Raw genomic sequence first — 15,059 nt, 5'->3', positions numbered from 1 at the left:
AGTACTTCATTTTAGGCAATAGGGGCACAGATATGAAAGTCCCAGGATGAAGCACTTCAGTCAAGAGTTTAGTTTTGACTGCCACTGAGGGAAGTTCAAGGTTAAGGACCTCCGCTGCCCTCTTCACTGCCATTGTGTAAGATATCCCCTCCACCGTAGATGCGGAACCTGATGGGGCCTACTACGACCCAGCAGGGCCCGAATACTCGGTGCAATGCCTCATTAAAATCCTTTATTTGATTAGGGGTCGCTCCCAGAAAGGGGGGAGGTACGGAGTCTGACCTGGCAATGGGTCATCAGAACCTTGCCCAGAATGCTAATGTTCCTTACTCGTCATGCTGGCGGATGGACAAGGTAAAGTCGAAGACTGTTTCGACAACTTTTTCTTCTTGTGTCTCTTCCCAGAGTCTCCTGAAGACCCTAGAGAGAGGGGGACATGGGGCTCCTGGAGCGGCCCCGTGACCACCTTCTTGACAGGGACCAAGACCTCCTAGGAGTTGCGCCAACTGCTGCGCCAGAAGCAGCTTTAGGGACTGCTCGCTTAAAGCTTTCAGAACCATGGCCGGCAGTCCGAGCAAGACTTTGATTTATGGTGGTGCTCAAGACACCATAGGCACACCAAATGTGGGTCCGTTACCAACCTGGTGCGGTGACAGCCAATACCCAGCTAAAACGCTACCTTCCTTGGTGACATCTTGACACACGTCACAAAAAAATATTCAACTAAATGTTGAAAAAAAACTATCAAAAAGAAACAGAGGGGTAGCTCTTCTCCCCGTCAGTGCTAACTGGTGCGGAAGGAAAATAACTTATGCTTGCCCCCCTGAGTGGCGCCAATATAGGTGTCCGCCGCAATGTCACTTCCGGCAGCAATGACACTGACAATGCCATGTGGAGGCGAATGAAGTCACCTGACGGCGCGCAGGAGTACTGCTCACGGATCCAGGCTGACACCTGGGAAATTCAAAAGTAAGACATCTGCAGCTGGAAGTCTCTATCAGATTTCCTTGTTCTGGACATCAAGAAATACAAGGAACAATGAATTCTTGTGCTTCCCAGTGCTGCCAGGAGCACGCCATTTTAATTAACTTCGTTGAAATGACATATAATTGCAATGGCTGGGCCCTAACAGTGCTCTTCAAAGGTATTTTCCCATGCTTGGAGCTTTTCTGTGCCATATGCATGGTAGAGTGTAAGGAGGACGCTGCAGGCAAATACTGTACACAGACTTCAAAACAACGTCCCCAGCATGGAAGTACCTTCTCAAGGGTCCAGGCAGTGTATTTGCTGTAATGAACTGAGCATTGTGGAAAATACCTGATTTTAGCATGAGCTGCACTAGATACACATGAGCTGCATACATCTGCCATCAAGTATTGATCCTAAATGTTTGCAACGTGATTGTCTTTAAAGAAGTCTTTGAATTATGGGATACAGTGCAAGTCCACCTTTAGTGGGCAATGCACATGGACACCAACTCCATATTAGAATTTTTTTTTCTGCTATTGGGTTTAGATGTGTTCCGAAGGGGGACCAAGACTTGACGTGCTCTCCACATTTTTTGGGCCTGCACAGTAAATCCTTGACACCCAGAATTGGAAGAAACTTTGTCATCCATGTTTTCTCTCAATGACATAGTCCAGAGACCGATGACAACTGATCAAGTCTCTGAATGTCAGGGCCATTTTGGCCTGCAAGGGTAGGGTGCCCTTGTCTGTCAACCTTATGCACTGGAGAATGAAGATCATCCCAGGGAAATTGAATGGATGCCCTTCCAGTACTGCCTTTGGTGCCATGCAAATTACCCATGTTCTGATCACCATGAGGTTGGTAAACTCTGCCTCTCTCCCGACCACATTGACACCTCCTGTGAAGTCTGCAACACCTCCCGGTTCAGCGTAACTACGGTACCAAAGGGAAAGGCGCTGGGTGCACTGCAGGATGCACCAGCTATCCGCCGCCAACATGTTATGGGAGCAAGACCCCTTTGAGTCAGGTAAGGGGAGAATGCCGATCTGTTGGGCATTCCGCCCCATCAGCCAATAACCAGCCCAGGGGCCATCTACTCCATCGCCTCTGAATCTGAAGAAGAAAAGGAAGCTCCACCAACCTACAAGACCAGCGACCTTCGCTTGAAGACCTCGGCTGCCTCCCAAGGGGCCTCATGCTGTGGCAATGCAATGCTCCGATGGGTGTCAGCAGTTGCGCTCCATGCACAAAACACTACAGCCTCCATGGCCTCCACCACCTTCTGGCTTTGGTCGGCACCAAGTGAAAGTCTTGCATCCAAAGTAGGACCTGTCCAAGGGCATCTACCCCTTTCAGTTGTTAAGCCCAAGACCACTGTCATGCCTCAACTCAATTTGAGCCGAAGTTTCCAATGGCTCCGGTGCCCAATGTCTAATCGACTTGGAAGTCTGGTCAATGTCAAGAATAACCTCAATGACCGGCTTCAAGGATTCAGAGTAGCCCACTTCTCTAAAGGTCATCCCCTTACTGGCGAAATGTAAGCAAAACCACCCCTGCTGAAGGCCACATAGCCTCTGTCTCGGAAGTGGAGGATGGTAGTTGAGGAGGACCCTGCACCAGCAAACATTCAGACAGGGGAACAGCTGTCATCAGTCCTTCTTCTTATGCTCCATCTCCACCCACCACAACCCATGTTCACTACCTCAACCAGAGGGATCCCCACCCTCCTCTTATATCCTTTTAATGCTACTGATCGTTTCAAGGCAAGGCCCACAGTTGACCATTGGGAAGACTACAATGTTGACTTCTCGGTGACCCAAAAGTCGACCATGACCCCTTTAGGACATCCCCCTGATGATATTATGGCTTATGTCAAGGTCATCAAGTCGGTAACTGTCTTCCACAAAGTGGACATGCATGTCCTCCTACAGGAAGATGTTATCCTTGTTGAGATGGTTTTAAGGTCAGAAATGTCTGTCCATGCTGAAGGGAATGCTCAAGCCTGCCCCTGAGAGATTTAAGGAACCAGTGAAGGCTAGGCTATTAACACCCATGATGTAGAAAAGGCAACGCCGTCCTCCACCACCACCACCGACATGGTCGACCCCATCGTACCCTGCTGCACCAATGTACTGAGCACCTGGACCCCCACCAACGATGAGGAAACCACCAAAACCATGAGCACCACCCATTCCGGCTCCCCCGCAGACCCCTGCCCTCACCACGTCTTCAATAAGGTCAGCCAAATCATCGCTCCCCAGCTCCGGACAATCATCAACAGCTCCTTCGAGACCGCCATTTTCCCGGAAAGCTGGAAACACGCCGAAGTCAACGCCTTACTCAAAAACCCCAAAGCCGACCCCGAAAACCTAAAAAACGACTGACCTATCTCCCTACTCCCCTTCCCTGCGAAGGTCATAAACAAGATAGTCAACAACCAACTTTCCCGCTTCCTGGAGGGCAACAGCCTACTCAACGTCTCCCAGTCTGGATTCCAAAAAAGCATAGCACCGAGACCGCCCTCATCGCCTGCACCAACAACATTAGGACCAGGCTAGACAAAGGTGAAACCATTGCCCTCATCCTCCTCGATCTCTCTGCAGCCTTCCACACCGTATGTCACCAAACCCTCCGCACACACCTCTTCAACGCCAGAATTCACCACAGAGCCCTGGACTGGCTCACCTCCTTCCGCTCCGAAAGAACACAAAGAGTTTGCCTCCCCCCGTTCTGGTCAAAGACAAGCAAACCATCTGTGGAGTCCCCCAGAGATCCTCACTCTGCCCCACCCTCTTCAATATCTACATGGCTCATGGCTCCGCTCGCCACCATCGTCCGATCCCACGGCCTCAACATCATTTCCTACGCTGACAACACCCAGCTCATCCTCTCCCTCACAAGGAACCCCGCAACCGCCAAGATCAACCTCCACACCGGACTCCTCGCTATTGCCAACTGGATGACAGCAAGCCACCTCAAGCTGAACGCAGAAAAAAACAAGATCATCATCTTCAGCCCCAACAAGTCAGCATGGGACGACTCCTGGTGGCCGGCCGCCCCCCACACTCACCACCCACGCAACCTCAGCTTCATACTAGACTCTTCACTCTCCATGACTCTGCAAGTCAACGCCATCTCACCCTCATGCTTCAACACCCTTCGCAAGACCTTCAGGTAGATTCCCATAGAAACTAGAAGAACAGTAACCCACTCCCTCGTTAGCCGCAGAATGGACTACGGCAATGCCCTCTAAGCGGGAACAAAGGGCAAGCTCCAGAAAAAACTCCAGCGCATCCAGAACGCCTCAGCGCGTCTCATCCTCAACCACCCTTGCCATGAACACATCTCTGCCCACCTCAAGGACCTCCAATGGCTACCCATCAACAAAAGGATTGTCTTCAGAATCCTAATCCACGCTCACAAAGCTCTCCACGACACCGGACCAGCCTACCTCAACGATCAACTCAACTTCCACATCCCGACACGCCAGCTCCACTCTGCCAACCGCGCCCTCGCATTCACCGTACCACAACCGGCAGCAGATCCTTCTCTCACCTCGCAGCCAAAATCTGTAACTCACTCCCCGTCAAACTACGTAAGACCCAAGACCTCCTGACCTTCAGGAAGTGCCTAAAGACCAGGCTCTTCGAGCAGTAGCCCTCCCCCAGTGCCTTAAGACCCTTCCGGTTGAGTATCACGCTCAACAAATAATTTGATTGATTGATTGATTGATTGAAGCCCTTCCAAAGTGACCCTATTTACATCAGGGCCATGTCCCATCTGACTTTGGTCAAGCATACTTCCTGCATGCACCTGGGGGGGGAGTTTGTGGCTTCGGCAAAGGCTCACACATCACCTGTGAGTAAAAGATTACAGAATTTCCTCTCTTGCTGGGAGGAAATTAGATCAGATGATTGGGTACTTAGTGATTCATTATGACTACTGCGTAGTGCTTCTTCCATCCTCTACCAGCATCCCGCCCTGCACACATTCCCACCTCGGTGAACATATCAGCCTTTTAGAGCAAAAGGTCCATGCACTCCTGCACAAGGGAGCCATAAAAAATAATTTCCCCTCACCAAAGAGGCAAGGGCGTCAACTCTCTTTACTTCACCATCCTCAAGAAGGAAGGCTCCAATACTGGACCTCAGGCCCCACAATCAATACATCTTGTTGGATTGTTTCCACATGGCAACCATGCAGGATGTCATCCCTCTGCTCCAACAAGGTGATTACATGAGGATGCTATACTTGAAGGATATCAACTTTCACATTCCGATCCATAACCCCACCAGCACTACCTCCACATTGTGTAAGTGGTTATTATTACCAATTCAAACTGCTTTCCTTTCAAATTACCACCACTCGAAGGGTCATCATGAAGTGCTTAGCAGTGGTAGGTGATCTGCTCCACCAAGGAGGGGGAAACCACATTTTACCTTTCACGACGACTGGCTGATCCAAAGCGCAGGCAAGCAACAATATCTAGCTGTTAGACCTGGCATCCTTGGCATAGTTTCGCCCTGTCTTTTTGCCTCTACCACCTGTATTTTTGACTGTGCGCTGGACATCGTGTTTGCTGGTTTTTAGTACTCTGGGAACTTTAAAATTTACCACTGCTGATCGATGCTAAAGTCCAAGTGCTCCCTGTGTAAAGTGTGATTATGATTGGTTATCCCTGATTGTCAAATTTGATTTACTAGTAAGTCCCTAGTGAAGTGCACTAGAGGTGACCAGGGCCTGCAAATCAAATGCTACTAGTGGGCCTGCAGTACTGATTGTGCCACCCACAGTAGTAGCCCTGTAAACATGTCTCAGACCTGTCACTGCAGTGTATGTGTGTGCAGTTTTGCACTGCCAATTTGACCTGGCAAGTGTACTCACTTTCCAGGGCCAAGCCTTCCCTTTTTCTACATGTAAGTCACCCCTAAGATAGGCCCAAGGCAGCCCCAGGGGCATGGTGCAGTGTATTTAAGAGGAAGGACATGTACTGGTGTGTTTTACATGTCCTGATAGTGAAATAGTGCCAAATTCGTTTTTCACTATTGCAAGGCCTATCGCTCCTGTAGATTAACATAGGGACTGCCTTTAAATATCTTTTAAGTACAGCTTCCCTTTGGGAGCAGATAGAGATTAGGAGTTTGGGGTCTCTGAACTCACAATGTAAAAATACATCTTTTGGCAGAGTTGTTTTTTAGATTGTCTGTTTGAAAATGCCACTTTTAGAAAGTGGGCATCTTCTTGCTTAACTATGCTGTGCCTCCAACTGCCTGTAAAATCCACACCTAGGTCAGACTGACATTTGGGCTGTTTGTGAATTCACTCTAGACAGGGACACAAAGAGAGCGGAGGAGTGTCTTGCATATCCTGGGCGAGAGTGGGGAGTGAGGAGCTGACACACCTGAAAGGGTTGTGTCTGTTCTCACACAGTGCAGTCTTCAACCCCGTAGTGTGTGTCTGGGGCCAGGCCTGGGCAAGGCAGGATCTTGTGAACAACAGAGACTTTCCTTTGAAGTTTGCCTACTTCAAAGACAGAAATGAGTATAAGTAGTGGACCCAAAACCCCAGACTTTTAGAATACTTCTGGATTGAGAGGAACCTCTGCCAAGGAGAAGAGCTGGAGGAGTACCGTCCCTTTGCTGGGTTGGCCTGCAGTTGCTGCTTCTGCCTTAAAGAGGACAAAGACTGGACTTTTTTGTGTATCCTGCTCGTGAAGATTCTCCAAGGGCTTGGACTAAGCTTGTCTACTGTTCTACAGTCTTAGGGCCATCAAAGACTTTATTTGCCAGCACCTGGGCTCTCTTGCTGAGACCCCTACCCTGCGAAGTGGTGCCACATCCAGTCCCTTGAAAGGAGAAGCTGGTGAACCCAAGGAGAAATCAACACATCGACTGTAGAATCGACACATCACCAGCTCAGCGCAGATTCACGATGCTGTGCTTCCGGATTTTCCAAGCATCGTCACTGAGTGTCAAAACCTGCAACATCACGCTTAGGCCTGAGGCTGCATGTCTGGAAATCGACACATCTCTTCCAGCGATGAAATAATCAATGCATTGTTTGCCCGACGGAGAAAGAATTGACAAAAGTTCTCACTTGCGAGTAAGGAATGAACGCACTGCTTGCTTTTCTGATGCACACTTGCCCATGCGGCTCCATTTTTAACACATACCAAGTACTTTGTGCTAAAACAACACATTCATTGATTTCTATGGATTAAGACTCTTTTTACTTTAAAAATTAATATCCTTGCTTGTGCATGCTAGGTTTTTGTTGATTTGGTCTTGTTTGATTTATATAAATATTGGGTATTTTTCTAAACTGATGTGGAGTCCTTTTGTGGTGTTTTCAATGTGTTACTGTGTGTGTTGGTATAAATATGTCACACATTGCCTCTGGGATAAGTCTGACTGCTTGTGCCAAGCTACCAAGGGGGTGAGCAGGGGTTATCCTAGGTGTGTACCTCCCTACCCTGACTAGAGCGAGGGGTCCCTGGTTGGACAGAGTGCCCACTGACTGCCAACCAGAGACCCCATTTCTAACACTAGCTCATACCTAAGCTGCAATCTCCCTACTTCACAGCCTCAGAAATATGTGAGAATTTAGTCAATTTAGAATGTGTTTTCCAATAAAATATCCTTAAAATACAGGCAAGCTTTTGTACTGCTTTCCGGAAAAAAATAATATGTGCAATTCCTTGCTTCACTTTGGGTAACAGCAGGCTTTGTTTATATGTGTTTTCTCCCATTACTCCAGTAGAGATAGGTAGTTTGGCATTGTTCATCAAATTAGGCTGTCTTTTAGATCCATGTTCTCATCAGGTGTTAGCTCTGGTCTCTGATATTCTTTGAGCCGGCTGATATACTTGTGTAATCATTGTCTGGACGTGGCGACATTATTTTGGAAGCATGCTTCAGTTCTTGCATTGCTTAAGAAATCCCCTGCCAATTCTAAAATTTCATCTAATTACCAAGTAATCTATCTGTTTCCTTTTCAAGGCAAACTGATTGAAAAACTGAGAGAGGGATGGGCAGAAATATGACTTAGTAGGTTTGATATGCAACTTTTGCCTTTTATTGGTGTTCTTGATATCAGTTGAGTTAATCATGCCTTGAACAACAAACAAAACAAACACTAATTTGATAGAGTACTGGAAGGGAAGGGGGTTGTATTCATAGACTTCACAGGCATAGCGATGGTCTTGTTTTCCTTTCCTACAGGGTTCCTGAGGATGGATGTCACCACAAGCACCTTACCGCACTAGCCACTGCGCTCCTGAGCTGTGGCAGGCTTCTGCAACCTATCTGACTATGTCCACCCCTCCTCCTTGTACCAGATCTCCAGTGTCTCCTCTGCCTCACTGGTTTCTCCTGGTCTCTACACTTTTCCGTTAGCGCAGGCCTGGGTGTCTTCCTTCTCACCACTCTCAACTCTTGGAATACCGCTTCCCTGGAGTGTTGTGTCAGCATCCTCTTCTCCTTCCCGGAACCTGGAAGTCCATGTTCCGTACTGATCAGCCTCACTTTTCCGTAAGGAGGACGCATCCCCTTCCTCCTCTGCGGAGATGTCTTTTGTCAATGTTGTGCTGGGTGTGCTCCCTGCATCCCACCTTTCCTCTAATGGTCTGTTTTTCTTTTCTAGGTCCCGGCATCCATGGTGCAGCGAAGGAAGAGCGAAAAGATAGGCAGGGAGGGCTGCCCATCACAAAAACCTGTCAACTTTCAGTTATTGGCACCCAGCTCCTGAATGAGACACACTCTAGTTTTTGAGCTCTTAAAAGCACTGAGACTGCAGTCTTCCCTGTAGCAGATGACCTTAGGATCATCTTGGACCAGGATGCTGTGTGAACCATTGATTTGACTGGTGTCTGAAGTTGTGCAACTGCTGTAGGATACTGGGCAGGAGTGCTGACATTTCTTTTGCCTTTTGAATGTTTGGTGTTTTCCTGCAGCAGAGTGGCTACACGGCTTGGGTACATATTAGGAACCTTGAAACAGTTTATGATGGCTAATTTATTCTATGCATTACAAATAATAAGAACAGTTGTTTAAGGACTCCACATTTGAATCCAGAAACTCCAAGCTATCCCACAATGTTGTATGCCACACTCTGCCACATAACCCTTATTTTATCTCATTTCAAATTCAATGCCCCAATATCCTATGAAATTGTAGTCTTTGGCTAATACATATTTAACCCTGATCAGCTTTTAAAAGAGGCAACATGATTCATATATCCTTAGTATTCTAGGGAATATAAACCAGAAGTATAACACCCCTCTGCCTAGAAATAAGCAAATAACACAAAAGCAAAGTATTGACTGAAGTGCTCCACTTTTGACTAACTTTCCAGGAGAAACTCAACATTGCTCTAGAACCTTCTGTATGTGAAAAAAATATCCTAGGACATACATAATCACATTTATATAGTGTCAACCAATATCAATCCATAATTCATGTTAAAAACAACACACACAAAATCAAAGCTCTGGCCCTTTGTGCACCACTTCTGATTACCATTCCATGGCACATTCACATCTCCGGTTACATCTGCATAACATCAAGTGTACACAATTTCACTAGCCCACTCTTGTCACTATACCCTCTACAATGTGAACTTCATTGGTAATCAAAAGATACTTCTCTTTTTTTCCTCATCAAACTAATGTAGAGTTTCCTGATGTCTTCTTGGACCCAGTCCATTGTACAGAAAACCCTAAGGAAGAATAATTGTAGCAAAGCATAAAATTATAGCGGTCATGGAAAATTAACAAGAAACTAAATTTACCTTGTGTGCATCAATTATAACAAATCCTCCTTTGTCCAGTGGCTCCCTTGTTCCCATTAGCAATTTGCCATCTCTGTATCCAACTGCAAACTGTTTGTCTTCACTGAACCAAGCGATAGAGGTAACCGCTGCTGCAGGAACAAAACAGCAAGAAGGGTTCATTTCAAACTCACAGTAAATGCTGCTAGCAACCAAAAAGGGTATTACACTGTAACATACTGAATGAATAAGCTATTCGCTAATGACACTAGTTCTCAACAAGAGTTCTTTCAATTTATGGGTTTTCATCATCTGAATATTTCCTTTCACTGTAGGGAATGTATTTATTAATAAGCAAGTTTTATAAAGTTCTGATAATTGTCTTTCATTTTCTTTTTACTGATATGTATGCCCCACAGTCTTTAATTAGCGAAGGGAGGGCGGGAAAAGCCCAAATGGGAAAAAGGTGGACAAGTTTGATGTTCTTCAATCTCTAATTCCACAAGAAAAAAAGCTAGTTGTGCACAAAATGCATCCAGAGGGTATCACCTACCAGCTTGTAACAATAGTTAACAGAGCTGAACTACCAAGTAGTAAGATTTACTTTCAAATAGTGTTGCCTACTTTATGTCCCTCATACTATACAAAAAAAACAGTAAATAATCCTTTGCTCTGTGAATGTAAGGACTGAGAGGCCTTCTCAAATTTAATCTGTTACCATTGAGCAATTCGGTAAAGGAGAAAATAATTAATGTAAGGCAATCAATTTAGACAAGTGAAATTCAGATGCTATCTTTAGCAAGAGCAAAGGGTGACCTCAACATCACATTTTCAATGGAAAATAACAATGAGGGAACAAAGAGAGAAGAGCCAGCAGGTGTCCAATTCACCTAAATCAGTTGTTCCCAACCTGTGGTCCGAGGACCCCTGGGGGTCCACAAAGCCTCCTTAGGGGGTCCGCAACTGCTTAGAAAATTAAATCATCTTAACAGACTAGGTCCCCAGCTTTAAGTAATGACTCAGTAAGGGGGTCCCCAGATCCAAATAATGATTCAGTGGTGGTACCCAAGTTCGAGTAGTGATGAAGTGGGGGGGTCCAGAGAAGTCAAAAGGTTGGGAACCACTGACCTAAATGATTGCCATCAAAAGAACTATCGCCCAGGAATGGTCTCATAGAAGCACTCAAAACGCTAGAGCAGGGAACTTGCAATGACTACCTTTTAACAAGCAAGTTGCTACAACAACATCAACAGGAACTCTTGATCAGGTGATTATGTGCAGGCTAGGAATTCAGCAAATAACCTTTAACCGTGTCTATTTACAGCCATTTTTCCAAAGGTAAAACTGCAAACTGGAAGATGTCTTCTGTTTTTAATAGAAGTAAGTCAATATATCAGCTACACCATCAAACTGTAAATACAGAGCCTGTACTCAAACACTTTATTATAGTTAGGTCTCTCTATCTGTCAGAAAGATCTCCATTACCTTAGTCGATAATGCACAACTAGATATAGCTAGCCTCTCCAATATCCAGAATGGATAATGAGCATCTGCAGACTGGTGTACAAATTCAGGCACTGTCCTGTGGGTGAAGATCCTTATGTGTGGGAGCAGTCGGGAATGCTTGTAACTAAGTTGTGCCAGGTCTGGATGCCAAGGACACATTGACCCCTACACTGTAATTAGGATGCATGTGGCTTATGTGGCCTTATATTCTGAATATTTTTAGCATGAATTTGGCCTGGTTCTTCTAAAAGGAAAATCTAGTATTTCTGCTGCTTACTCTGCAACAGCCAAACAATGTTGCGCAGAGACAGGGCCTTTCAGAAACTGAGAAATCTGCCTTCAGCGCTGTCCAACACACTGGTACTTTAATTAGGATTATCTCTTAACCTTCAAAGTGTATTTGAGTCAAATGATTATTAGCATCACACTCTTCATATCTGTCTCTAACTCAAAGAACTCCAGGGCACCTGAATTGTACTCAAAGAGTTCTAGGATCCTCGAAATAACTAAGAGATGAGTTATTTTTATAATATCAGAAATGTCCTGCTAACAGAGGAATATAGTTGTTCTCTTTTTGCCTGTTTTAAAGATCAAATCAGTCACTGGGGTCTTTGACTACACTGATGGCTCAGAAACAGATGCCGACACCCAAGTCTGAGGTGCAGTCTGACACTGATGATGCTCATTACGATGTAGGAAGACTCCCTCCCCCACCCCCCAGCCACTGCTAAAAACAGCTTGATAACGGAGTTCACTGGGTCTGGCTAAAGCTGATGGTGCAGATAATACTGTAGTAGCTCCAGAGGGAGTAGGTTTATGTGCTGAGAAACAAGCTACCACAACGTGATAAACCTGTTTCTGAAGCCTTAGAGGAAGGGGAAATTACCTGGTTATGTAAGGGTTATGAGGAAGAAAATGGACCCTAAAATGTTCTCTGTGCTCTTTCTTTCCCTCATGATGATGTTTGGAGGATAAGAGGTTCTGCTTGGGCTTCTGATGCTTCCTGGATAATCAGGAGAACAGATTCTGGAAAGACATTTGTATTTTTAAATGAGTGAGTTCTCTACTGTTTGCATTTGAAAGGGCCCAGAAAACATCCTCTCTCTCTCTCGCATCACCTTGAGGCATTTGGGAGTACATGTTGCTGGAATTTGTGTCATGCACCTTACCCAAACTCCAAAGGCATTCTATCACAGAAATTTGTTAGCAACATCTAATCCAACGATTGAAGGCCAAAGACTACAGAGGGCACATAATTTTCATGGAAAAAATGATTTATCCTTAACAAGCATGGAGATAGTTCCGGTAAAACTCTTCACTTGGTATCCCACATAAGCAAAGGCACTGAAAGCAAAAAAGTAACCAATGTCACTGATGTCTGTGGAGTCTTACAGGATTTAGCCCAAAACAATTAACTATTTGTAAAATGTTTCAAATAGTATCTTGCAAAGCTACAGTCCAAGTCACGTATCTGTCCATGAGTATCGAGTGGCACTCTGCTCTAAATGATTCCACCTTTTCTACTGATAGTTCACCAATACTGATAGTCTAACATCAATGTCTGATCAGTTTCAGTTTAACTGGTAATGTCACGATGATGGGGTTTCCTTAGAAGGATTAATGCTTGTCGATATTGGTTCATCAGGACTGAATGGCAAGGAACGTGGATTTTACTAAAAGCTCCTCTCAATCAGGCAAAAAATCAACATAAACACCGCTCAAGTATAGTTTGCGTAGCTGAGAAGCTGTTTACCCAGATTATGCAAAAGATAGTAAAGTGGTGGCAGTAGATATTTCAGAGGAGCCGTTTGGAAACAACATATTTCTTTTATGACTGATGAGAGGCATTTGCCAGATAATATTTAATATAGGGCAACGGTTAACAAATAACTGGATAGAATGCCCCAACACTGTCAGTATTGCCTTAATCATAGGAAATAATATGGTTAAGGTTATCAAAATCTGATGGAAGGTCCCCCAAGATAAGTAAAATGACTTTCCATCGCCTTCCATGTTTAGAATACAAAACTACGCCTATATCAGCACTGCTCCAGCAAGTGCATATCTTGAAGCATCAAAATTTCGGAGAGGAAGCAGTGCCAGTAATACATTCTAATAGTCCATTAACAATCCTACATAAGATCTGGAAATCTGTGAAGGTCGACATGGTATATAGATAAAAGCCCAGAAGGTGGGCACCACGCATGTGGCACTGGGGACAAGGCACAAAACTGTTGCTGCAATGTGTGTCAATATAGGGACATTCACTGGTGTGTACACATGTACAGTAAAGCAATATAAAAATGAAGACCCCCCCAAACAACCCCTCACTCCATACTACTACCCCAGAAACATCTGTCACCCCTTGAACTGTAACAAAACCCCAAAACATTAAGTAATTAAGAAGTGGAGTGGTGGACCCCCTCCTTTTAGCAGGATCTCAGACCAGCCGTTGTCCACTAAAGCTAGACCCTTACTGCAGCAGACAGTTGGACGGCCCTCCGTCAGACTGCAGAAAATTAGTGATCCCGCAAAGCTGTATCGATAGACTGTGGGGGTCTCTTCTGGAGGCGTGGCAAGCATCATGGATTTGAGGGATGTAGGGTCAGTCTGCAAAGCTTGAAGTGAGGCCTTTGACAGCAGTCCAGATGTGTCCGAATCTGGCGAGGGTGACTTGGTCATTGCGTGTTCATGGGCTCCGCAGGAGCGAGCCTGGATTTCAGTTCCGACTGGACAGTGGCGGGTTTCTTTCGTAGGACACCCTCCCAGAGGATAAAGAAGGCCAGTTTGGGTGAGGTAGTTGCCTTTCTATGGTTAGACACCTCTACATGGCCTCCGATGTCTTGAAGAAAATGGTTTTGCCCTCAAAAATCACTTTTATCTGCACAGGAACATGGGGAATATATGACAAACCTATGGCTTTTAACTTATAATTAACCTCTGTGTACAACCTCAGTTTAGTCTGCACTGCCCTAGTAAATTCAGAGAACACCATTATTTTAGAGTTTTTGAAGTGCAGGTCTTTGCATTATTGCACTTTAAAGATGAAGTCCCTAACTCTAAAGTTAAGAATGTTAGAGATCATGGGTCTGTGCGGGGTTCCAAGAGCCAATTTGGACATCAGGGCTCCGCAAACCAATTTCACTGTAAACCAGGTGGACAGCTTGTTGGCTAACATCTAGGACCTACAACTGTATCGGATTTGGCGTCTCCGTGCCTTTAGGGAAGCCAACTTGTCTAAGGCTGCTGCATCAAGACTGGTTTCTGGCATCTTCTGCCTGATCATGCAGCGTCACAGTTTGAGACAAGGGGAAAAACTTTGGCTTTCAGATCAGAGATGTCATTTTCCAGCATTGATATTCACCCTTCAGCTTCTGTAATCCTGCCAGCAACATTGCATAGGTCTTGGCGCAGGATCGCTACATCGTCATAGACCTCTGATATCTTGCCTTCAACTGCCATTTGTGATGTGTGAATGGCTTGCAGGATCGTAGAGAGGAAACCGGTGTCAGCAGACAGACGGGCTGCTAAGGATTCACCCTCCTGCCAGGAGGCCCCCACCCAGGCCAGTGGTAAATTTGTCTATGGGAGTTTGGGAAGATTGAGGTTGGCGAGTGTAGGAAGGTAGGATACTTCTGACATAGTTACCCCCACTTTCCGTCTGGTGTCAGTGTGTTCTGGCTGTAGTACACTGGGATCCTGCTAACCCGGACCCCAGTGTCAGTGTTCTCTTCCCTAACTGTGATTGGTAAGCAACATTTACAACCCACAATTACCATACAGGTGTAACCCTGTAAATCCCTAGTATATGGTACTTA

General features: G+C 45.5%; 1 protein-coding gene across 12 annotated transcripts in view; it reads right to left on the bottom strand.

The window, feature by feature from the left end:
* The window catches only part of HERC1 (HECT and RLD domain containing E3 ubiquitin protein ligase family member 1), a 1,155,039-nt gene that overhangs the window by 308,191 nt on the left and 831,789 nt on the right, over positions 1 to 15,059 (bottom strand). For 11 of the 12 annotated variants that reach the window (XM_069222059.1, XM_069222061.1, XM_069222066.1 and 8 more), the window contains exon 55: positions 9,757 to 9,887. In XM_069222059.1, coding sequence (XP_069078160.1) covers positions 9,757 to 9,887 — 131 coding nt within the window. The remainder of the gene's footprint in view (positions 1 to 9,756; positions 9,888 to 15,059) is intronic. The other variant, XM_069222062.1, reaches the window with a different exon arrangement.

Source organism: Pleurodeles waltl, chromosome 3_1 (assembly GCF_031143425.1).
Source record: "Pleurodeles waltl isolate 20211129_DDA chromosome 3_1, aPleWal1.hap1.20221129, whole genome shotgun sequence".
Classification (NCBI taxonomy): Eukaryota; Metazoa; Chordata; class Amphibia; order Caudata; family Salamandridae; genus Pleurodeles; species Pleurodeles waltl.
This window is presented reverse-complemented; position numbering and strand designations above follow the sequence as displayed.